The sequence below is a fragment of the Lampris incognitus genome, chromosome 8, assembly GCF_029633865.1.
Source record: "Lampris incognitus isolate fLamInc1 chromosome 8, fLamInc1.hap2, whole genome shotgun sequence".
Taxonomy (NCBI): Eukaryota; Metazoa; Chordata; class Actinopteri; order Lampriformes; family Lampridae; genus Lampris; species Lampris incognitus.
Window position 1 is genome coordinate 31,313,119 of NC_079218.1, and position 10,618 is coordinate 31,323,736.

Consider the following 10,618-nt stretch of genomic DNA (forward strand, 5'->3'; position numbering starts at 1 on the left):
TGTATGGTAGGTTTGTCATCGAGCATATCACTTGAGATATGGTATCTTTCAATTGTTTTGTTTTGTATGTGAAACATTAACACCCCATTTTCTGTCCTTCAATTCAGGTTGATGGAGAACTACACCTATAACAGTCTCACGCTGCGGCTGGAGGGGTTAAAGGTCACAGATGATTTTATGTACCCAGTGTTTTTCTTCTTCTTTTTCTCCTACCTATTTATAATGTTTACAAATGTGGGAATTGTAGCTTTGGTTTACACGAAGGAGACCCTTCACCAGCCTATGTATCTGCTTTTCTGTAACTTGCCCCTCAATGACATAGTTGGAAACTCCATCATGGTGCCACGGCTGTTGTCAGACATCTTGCTACCCCCTTCTCAACGCCTCATCAGTTACTATGAGTGTGTAGTTCAAGCTTTCACCACACACATGTTCGGCACCACATCTCACACAGCACTGATGGTAATGGCCTTCGACAGGTATGTGGCCATCTGCAACCCCTTACACTACTCCACCATCATGAATAACAAAATGGTGATAAAGCTGACTGCGTCTGCCTGGGGTTCGGCCTTCATCTTAGTGGCGATTCTGCTCGGCCTGACCTTACGACTTAACAGATGCAGGACTCTAATCCTAAATCCTTATTGTGACAACGTCTCATTGTTTAAGCTCTCCTGTGAGAATGTTTTCATTAATAACATCTATGGCCTTACCTTCAGTGTGGTCCTGTTTACTGCCTCTATAGGTAGTGTGGTCCTCACCTATGGTAAGATCACCATTGTCTGCCTGACCAGTAAAAACAAGTCATTAAATGGTAAAGCCTTGAAGACCTGCAGTACCCACCTGTTTGCATACCTGATTATGCTTTTATGTGGAATGTTAGTCATTGCTCTGCATCGCTTTTCACAGTACTCAGATCATCGGAAACTCGCCGCCATTCTTTTTCACATAATCCCTGGTGTCCTCAACCCCATCATATATGGGGTGCAGTCTGCAGAGATCCGCAGATTCTTATCAAATGCATTTTGGAGGAGAGAGGTTTTGCCATTTCCTAAAGTGGAAACTAGGGATATTGTTTGTCAATACATAAATAAAACATGACGGAAGTGCTGAACAGCTAGAAAGTGATAGATTTGCCTTAATTGTTGTCTTTATTTCCAGTATGTTGTGGGAGTTATTAGAACAAAGTGTATTAGTTTTATTATTATTTTGCGATGTTGCTCTAGGTCTAATTTTAATGGTCACACGTGTGGTGTGTTTCATGTTGTGTGTTCATGACACATATTGTCATACCTAAAAACAATTTCAATAGATATTTCACTTAAGAAGTATATGATTGCCTGATGCCCTTTACATGTTGCTTATATCATATTTTGTCAAAATTACAGAGAAATGGTATCAAAATTTTTTTAAATGATACACTGAAATCTCTTGTACCCTGTTTAAGGCAAACTGGATAAAGATAATTAATTACAGCACAGTAAATACTACATAATAAAAACCCAACATTTTGAAATGGTATACCAAAATAAAATGTCCATGTATCATGAGACTGATGTTTTCTTTTCAGAGGGTAGGTGTTATTAATCGATCAATCAAACAATCAAATCTTACTTTATTCAGACACATAGGTAGGTCCATATTAAAAAGAAAAATACAACACAGGACAGCACAAAAATGTAACTAACAGCAGTTCACAAGTCCACAATGATTAAAACCTATATAGACATTTGTTCCAGTGTTTCCAGAAACAAGAGAAGTACCTTGTGTCACTCTGTGTAGGCTCAGTTAAGAGCATTATAATTACATCTTCGGAGTCAATTAATCGACACATAAATGTATACATAAAATTCCTCAACACAGCATGAAAGTGGGAACATTAATAGTCACAAACATATGACTTGCACTTGTCCATCGTGGAAGCTTGAGCAAGATTCTGAATGCATCATTATATGCTACCTGCAGCTTTTTCATTTTTGCTTGGCTATAATTGCACCCCAAGTGGGCTGTATAGAGTGGAATACAGTAGGCCCTAACAAGAGCAGTTTTAACCTCATCTGTACACATATGAAATTTGCGTGCCAGCATATTGGCTTGTGCATACAGTTTGCAACACTGGCGCTGCACATCATTGTCATCACATAAACCATTCCTTCCATTCCATTTAGTGCTTGGTCTGCCAAAACGAATGAAGGAAAATCTTGCTTCTTATCCTCCTTGGTTTTAATAATCATGACAACACTCTTTACAGTTAAATTTAATGTCATGCTTCACACCATAACTTTAGCAGATTCTGAACAGTTGCTGTAAGCCAGCACTACAAGGAGACAGGACGACTAAGTCATCGGCGTACATCAGATGGTTAATAAGACCATCCCCCACCATACAGTCTTACACTCTTTTAACTTTTTAGAGATATCATCCATATACAAATTGAATAGAACAGGTGACAGTATTCCACCTTATCGGACCCCATTAGTCACTAGGAAGGGTGCAGATATACTCTTACCACATCTAACTTGCATGGTTTGATGTGAATACCAACAATGCACAATCCTTATCAAATAAGAGGGGGCCCCTCGCTCTTGTAGGTTAACAAACAATTTACCATGATTAACTCAGTCAAAAGCTTTTGATGCATCCAGAAAACACATAAATACTGTAGTGTTATGTCGTCTATATTTACTAACAACATCCTTCAGTGCATAGTATATGCACAAATCTGTGCCGTTTATTTTTAAAACCAAACTGATTGTCAGTAGTTGATATGTATTGTTGAAGCCTATCCAAGATAATTTGTTCTAATACTTTGGAAACTATGCTAGCCAGAGCAATTGGCCTATAATTTTCTATGCTGGCTATTTTACTGGTTTTGTCTTTGATTGGCACTAGTAAGACAGACAACATAGAGCCATGCATTAACCATCCAGAAAAGCACAGCAATTAACACTGAGATTCTGTGGCTAGCACGCTTCAGATGTCCTGCTGTTATTTGGTCAAGGCCACAAGCTTTGTTCACTGACAATTTCTCAGTGGCATAGCACACTTCATCAGGTCTAATAACCACATCATCATTGTTAGACATCACCAAAATTAAATTCATCACTTTTTACACAATTGAAAATATCTCTATAATGGTTTCTCCAGAGTTCAGCAATATTGTCAGGCCCAGTAATCCCATCAATGCTGGATGGTAAGGGCATCTTACTATTATTAATAACCTTAACTTCCTCCCAGAAGTCATAGACATTATTCTGCTGAAGCCTTTTGGCCATGGAGTTTGCCCACGGCCTGCTCATTTCTTTTAATAAAACACACATCATATTTAAGTCTAGCATTAGCGTGTTTCTTCTGTTCACACTGTGGGCCATGCCTAGCTTTTCCTGATGAGACCCAGTTTTTAAATGCTTCCTTGGCCTCTACATGTAACTCAGCTACATATTCATTCCATCCTGGCCTGACAATGTTGTTTAGCCCTTTTTTGGCAGAATGATTTACTGCCATTATATCGACAACTCACAATTTTATCATACATTATATATAGATCATGCTTGTGGTTTTGGTTCTTACAGTTAATGCTGTCACACAGAATAGCATCAAATGGTATATCCATATTACTTAGGCTCTTATCAGTCAGTGGATTAGGGTGGATTAGTCGTCTTCTGTAAGCCTAGACCAATCTACTTTCCCACTTTGTTCATGGTTATCATAACTGATCAACTCAGGTAGACTCACCACATTTAATATCAGTTGTTAATGTAATGCTTTTATTAGAGCACTCCATAAATAAGAGCACATTAGGTGAGTGTCTTCTAGCTCTAAAGCCCTTTGTTTCCCTGCCATGTCTCTCAGGGTCTCTGGCATCTCACTCATCTTGAATTAGCCAAAAGAAAAGTTTAAGTCTGGCACAGTGGATAGTCCCTACATCCACTGAAAATCATACATATGTTACATTTAACATTCTAACAGAAATAATGAAGACAAAAATGTAACATTGAAATGTCTTTGTACTCAAGAACAATTTAATTTGCATTTGTGAACATGCATTACTGACTATTGCCAAAATTCACCACTCCATCTCAGCACAAGCAGCTTCCTTTCAAGCAACCAAATTATGTAATGCATTTGATTTGTAATTTATTCAACTTAGTGTTTCTTTTTTAAATTTTGTCACCTTTTTATGTATTTTGTTTATGATCTGTGCACTACCTCAAGCATACACTGCCCTGTTAATTTTGTTGGAATGGTTGGAATGTTACTCATTATTTCTTAAAGAATTTGGAGAATTTGTCTCAAGCCTTGTTACTCACTCTGATGAGATTCTAATTCTTGGTGATTTCAATATTCATCTGAATAAGGCTGCTGATCCTCTAAGTAAAGCCTTTCTGGCACTAGTTGATACTTTTGGGTTCACTGTTTGTTCAAGAGTTGACTCATTGCAGTGGTAACACCCTTGATTTGGTTTTATCTAAAGGGCTAGCTGTTTCTGATCTGAATGTCTTGCCAACCACATCTGCTGTATCAGATCATTTTCTCATCAAATTTGAAGCTTTATTGGCCTGTCCAGTTAATGTCAGCACAGATGTAATTGCCACTCACCACATTGGTCCCTCCACTGTAGCTGCATTTGGCCAGCAGCTGCCTGAAGTCTTGGCTCCTTTCACTGTGGTAACTGACTCTGTTGAAAATTTCACTAGAGCTTAAATGTGGTCCTCTCTAGTCTCCTCGATTCAGTTGCACCTCTCCCTACCAGAGATAGGTGACTAAAGAGGCCTACAACCTGGTTTAATGATGAAACACGTGCTCTTAAGCGGACCTGCAGGAGACTGGAACGTAAATGGTGAAAATCAAAATTGGAAGTTTTTTATCTATCGTGACATGAGTGTTTATTGAAATACAAGCGGGCTTTATCTGCTGCAAAACAGCGTATCTCTCTCACTTAATAAATGTTAATACACATAACCCCAGATTTCTCTTTGACACTGTATCTAAACTTACTAAAATGCAGCCGTCTATTAGCTGCTCACCGTTCACAGCCCATAAATTTCTAGATTTTTTTCTGCAATAAGGTTGATGAGATCTGAAACAAAATTAGTTCTTCAACTCCATCTACTCCTGCAGATCCTGTCTTACTAAATTCATACAATGAGTCACTGACAGTCCCAGTTATTACAGCTTTTGAGACTATCTCTCTTGATACTTTGACTAAGTTCGTGTCAGCTTCTAAACCAACTGCTTGCCTACTTGACCCCTTACCAGCAAAACTTTTTAAAGACGTCTGGCCTTTTCTTGGACCTACAAGGCTGGACATTGTTAACTTATCACTTACTACTGGCATTGTTCCCAGCAGTTTTAAGACAGCTGTGGTTAAACCTCTACTTGAAAAACTGCACCTCGATCCAGGGTCTCTTAATAACTATCAACCAGTCTCTAATCTTCCATTCTTCTCTAAAGGACTAGAGAGAGTTGTGTACCAACAACGTTCGACCCATATAAAAGAAAACCATCTATGTGAACCTTTTCAGTCAGCTTTCAGGCCCTGTCATTCCACTGAAACTGCTCTGACCAGAGTGGTGAATGATCTTTTACTAGCTATCGACTCTGATTCCACTTTTGTGCTTCTACTACTGGACCTCAGTGCAGCCTTTGACACCATTAATCACTGTATACTATTAGATAGATTAAATTGTAATTTTGGTGTCTCTGGCTTAGCTCGCTCTTGGCTTAAGTCCTACTTATCTGGAAGAACACATTGTGTCGGCTATAGTAATGTTATATCAAAATTTTCTGACGTTAAATATGGTGTGCCTCAGGGCTCAGTTCTTGACCCTCTACTTTTCTCTCTTTACATTACACCTCTTGGCCAAATTATATGCAGTTATGGAATAAATTTCCATTGCTATGCTGATGATACTCAGCTGCATGTGCCTATAAGGGCTGATGATCATACTCAAATGACTAACTGAGAGGCCTGCCTCGCTACTGTGAAAAAAATGGATGTCACTTAACTTTCTGCTTTTAAATTTGGATAAAACCGAGATGCTGGTCATTGGCCCTGCTAGACACAGACACCAATTTGATCAAGTAACAATAACAATTGACAACTCTGTGGCAGCCAAATATCTTGGTGTTACGTTTGATCCCAGCCTTTCATTTGATAAGCACATTAAAGAAATCACCAAGACTGCCTTTTTTTCACATCCGTAACATAGCTAAAATTCGGACTTTTCTCTCCATGGCTGATGCAGAGACTCTAATACATGCATTTGTTTCATCCAGACTTGATTATTGTAATGTTCTGTTTTCAGGTTTGCCATATTCTAGTACTAAAAGTCTTCAGATGGTTCAGAATGCTGCTGCTAGAATCCTAACTAAATCTAGGAAATTTGACCATATTACACCAATTCTTGCTTCCTTTCATTGGCCTCCTATCCATGTTAGATCAGAATACAAGGTGCTTCTGCTGACTTATAAAATTCTAAACGGGCTTTCCCCATCTTACCTGTCTGATCTCCTTAAACCGTACATTCCAACTCGAGCTCTTCGGTCTCAAAATACAGGGCTCTTGTGTGTACCCAAAGTTGAAAAGAAGTCAGCTGGTGGCAGGGCCTTTTCCTATTGGGCTCCATTCTTGTGGAATAACCTGCCTGCTGCCATCAGACAATCAGTCAGTTGAGTCTTTAAATCCAAACTTAAAACTCATCTTTTTGCCTTAGCTTACAATTTTTTGCCTTTGAGTGCTTCACAACCTATGCTGCATGGTAGGTTGGTTTTCTGTCTCAATGAATTTACCTACCACTGTTCTGCTGACGAGATTATAGAATATAGATTATGACTAGTTGATGACTTAATTGATTATGACTAATGACTATTGCAAACTGTTCTCTTCTCTCACATGTTTTTTCTCTCTCGCTGAATGATGTCTTCTCCTTTCACTTTTTCTGTGTTTGAATGGTGTCATGTGAGTCTACCTTGTGTGCACGTGCAGTCGGTTCTCCTCCCAGGTCTCCGTGGTGATGGTGGTCGCCACTTGGACGTTGCCTGTCATTCCTCTCCTCACATATATATTTTTTTTCGTTACATGATAATGCTGGTCGCATGGCTTGGGTCCTGGACTGTTCCGGTGGCGTCTGGACACTGCTTGGCATCCTGTTCACCATATTCTTCAAAAATTTTATGTCCATTATAATTCTGTTATCCTCTTTCAATGTTGTATTATGTAAATTGCATAAACACAACATCTATTGCACACTGTCCATCTTGGGAGAGAGATCCCTCCTTTGTTGCTTTCCCTGAGGTTTCTTCCAATTTTTTCTCCCTGTTAAAGGGCTTTTTTAGGGAGTTGTTCCTTATCCAATGAGAAATTAATTTGATTTGATTTTGATTAAATTGAGCACTTTGCCTTCCGGCTCAGCTCCCTCTTCGCCACAACGGTCCGATACAACGCCCACATTACTGCTGACATTGCACCAATCCGCCTGTCAATCCCCTGCTCCATCCTACCCTCACTCATGAACGAGACCCCGATATACTTGAACTCCTTCACTTGAGGCAACAACTCATCCTCAACCTGGAGGGAGCAATATTGTATTTAGAAATCACGTCAGGACACAGCGCTGTCGCTCGACACAACCGCTATGTTGCATTCTTTATTTAGACTGACACAGCATCACAGGCAGACCCGATCAAACAACACAGAGCCCGCAGGCATCACCAATCGATCCCAGCACAATAGAACAGCACCAAATCAAATGCAGCACTGTTGATGTGTGCAGACATAACATCCCCCCCCCCCCCCGGCAGGATTTCAAACATGAAAGGTTGACACAAAGTCCTCTAGGTGGCCAGGGCGTAAACGTGTGCGAACAGGTCACGGGGCGGCCTGAGGCTGGGCAGGCCGAGGTGGGGACGGAGAAGGCAGGGGAAGCTGAGGCCCAGGAATGTCTGGGGCCCGTGTAGGAGCTGCATGAAGCCCCGGGGCGTCTCGCCATGCCGAGGGAATGGCTAAGGTTGTGTCACCAGCTGTGTGTGGCGAAGCTGACACCTTCCGTAGACGACTGGAGTGCCACCGAGTGCCATCGCTGAGGAGGTAAGTGGCTGGGCCCAGCTGACGGGTGACTTGGAGAGGAGAAGACCAGTATGAAGCCATTTTATTGTCCCTGTGGGGCCTGCGGACCCTGACCCAGTCTGACACATTGATGTCTGGCACCCTGGTTCGTTTTGACTGGTCAAACCGTTGCTTCATCCGCGTCTGCTGACGAGTGGCTGAGGCTCTGACCCCAGAGGGAGGTGCCTGGGGTGTGGAGGGGCGGAACCTGTCAAGGGGCATGCACAGTTCCCGGCCTAGCATGAGAGAGGCTGGGGAGACGCCTGTGGTCGAGTGCTGTATGGCCCGATAGTGCAGCAGAGTGTGATGGATGGCCTGCGTGAAAGAGCACCCTTGGGCCATGTGTGCTCTGAGGCCGTTCTTCAGTGACTGGTGAAAACGTTCAACGCCGCCATTGGCCTGAGGGTGGTAGTACGCAGTGCGTATAAAACGGATGCCCTTGCTTTCGAGATAAGCAGTGAACTCAGCAGAGACCAGCTGAGGGCCCTTGTCAGTGGTGATGGTCTTTGGGAGGCCCCAGCGAGAGAAAAGAGAGTCCAGGAAGTCGATGATGATCTGTGAGGTCACAGTGCCGGAAGTGGTGAGTTCAGGCCATTTTGAGTGTAGATCGTAGGCGACCACCATGAAGCGTTGGTGGTGGGGAACTCCATGGATCTCACCACAAGTGTCCGACTGAAGGTGTTCCCAGGGCTGAGAGGGCCAGGCGAGAGGTTGCAGGGGTGGGGGAGCCTGGTGGCCAGTCTTGCCACTCACAAGGCAGGCAGAACAGTCCTTCACCAGAGCCTCAATATCTCTGTCTATCCCCGGCCACCACACCAGGTCTCGGCAGTGCTGTTTCAGTTTCACAATGCCCAGGTGGCCTTCATGCGCCGTATTCAAAACACGTGCACGGAGAGCAGCTGGGACCACTGTGCAAAACCCACGTGCCACGCAGGTGTCGTTCCAGCAGGAGAGCTCCTGTCTGACTCGGGCGAACGCAGCCAGCTCCTCTGGGACCTTGTGAGGCCAGCCGTTCTGGATGTAGGTGCGGAGCTGGGAGAGGACAGGGTCCTGTTCGGAGGCTGCCCTCAGCTCCTGCAGAGAGACAGTGGCCTGGAGGGGTGTGTGTAGCATTTGGACAATGTCCTTTTCCACACAGTCAGTGTCCGTCTGTGGAGCTGGGGTGGAGACAGAGCGAGAGAGCAGGTCGGCGACAACATTGTCTCTGCCTGGGGTGAACTGCAGGCTGAAGTTGTACTGGCGGAGGCGGTCAGACCAGCGGTGCAGCCTCAGGGGTTTGTGGCCTGTCCCAGATGTGGACAGCAGCGCTGTCAGGGCCTGGTGATCTGTCCTGAGGGTGAAGGAGCGGCCATAGAGGTAGAGGTGCCACCTTTCACAAGCCCAGATACAGGCTAACGCCTCACGCTCACCCACGGAGTACCGCTGCTCGGTCAGGTTGAGGGCACGGGAGGCGAAGGCAATGGGGGGATCTCCACACCGTTCTGGGTTTGAGACAGCACGGCCCCTATCGCTGTGGCTGATGCGTCACAGGTCACAAAGGTGGAGCTGGAGATGTCGAAGTGAGCCAACACTGGTGGTGAAGTCAGTTGAGTCTTGAGATCACGCACAGCGTCACTGCATGCCTTTGACCACACCCATGGCTCGTCCTTACGCAGCAGCTGGCGCAGGGGGGCTGTGGTCGCAGAGTACTGGGGAAGAAACCTCAGGTAGTAACTTGTCATACCCAGGAAGGAGGCGACCTGGGCGGCCGAGCTGGGCTCAGGGATGGCCTGAATGGCGTCCACGTTGGATTGTAGTGGAGTTACACCGCTCGCTGACAGCCGGAACCCCACGAAGTCGATGGCTGGCACAGAGAGGACACATTTCTCAGCATTGAGAGTTAGCTTGTGCTTGGACAGGGCTGCGAAGACCATGTTAAGGCGCTTGTCGTGGATTTCACTGGTGGGCCCGTGTACCACTATATCGTCCAGATAAATGGCCACACCCAGTATGCCAGCCAGCACGGAGACCATGATTTTCTGGAAGCAGCTAGGGGCGGAGCTGAGACCGAAAGGCATCCTGGTGTAGCGAAACACTCCTGCATGTGTCACAAAGGCTGTGAGGTTTCGGCTGCTGGGGTGGAGGGGCACCTGTAAGTACTCCTGTCTGAGGTCGAGCTTGGAGAACACCTCAGAGCCATAGAACTGAGCAGTGAGTTCTTCTGAGGTGGGCAGTGGATACTTATCAGGGACCACTGCCTTATTTACTGCACGTAGATAGACGCAGACACGCAGGCCCCCCGACTTCTTCTTAGCCACCACGAGGTTTGAGACCCAAGGTGACGCGTCCACCGGTTCAATGATGCCAGCTTCCAGCAGTTATTGCAGCTCGGCGGAGACCCCATCACGGAGAGCCAACGGGATGCGGCGCAGTGGTTGGATGACAGATTTCACAGCAGGGTTGAGGAGAGGTTGATGGGTGAAGGCGGAGAGGCAGCCCAGCCCCATAAACAGCGATGGCCACTTCTGCTGC

General features: G+C 44.6%; 1 protein-coding gene across 1 annotated transcript; it reads left to right on the plus strand.

Moving 5' to 3' along the window:
• Positions 1-111: 111 nt before the first annotated feature.
• LOC130116353 (olfactory receptor 146-like) lies at positions 112-5,460 on the plus strand. The gene is made up of 3 exons (XM_056284270.1): positions 112-1,004; positions 2,642-2,708; positions 5,455-5,460. Exons 1-3 carry the CDS (start codon positions 112-114, stop codon positions 5,458-5,460), a joined length of 966 nt encoding a protein of 321 aa, XP_056140245.1.
• The last annotated feature ends 5,158 nt before the right edge of the window (positions 5,461-10,618 follow it).

Excerpts from the sequence above, each read along its gene's own strand:
- LOC130116353 (XM_056284270.1), top strand. The coding sequence starts at position 112 with ATGGAGAACTACACCTATAACAGTCTCACGCTGCGGCTGGAGGGGTTA. Across the intron at positions 1,005-2,641 it reads GTGCAGTCTGCAGAGATCCG|CCAGAAAACACATAAATACT; the intron begins CAGATTCTTATC and ends CTTTTGATGCAT.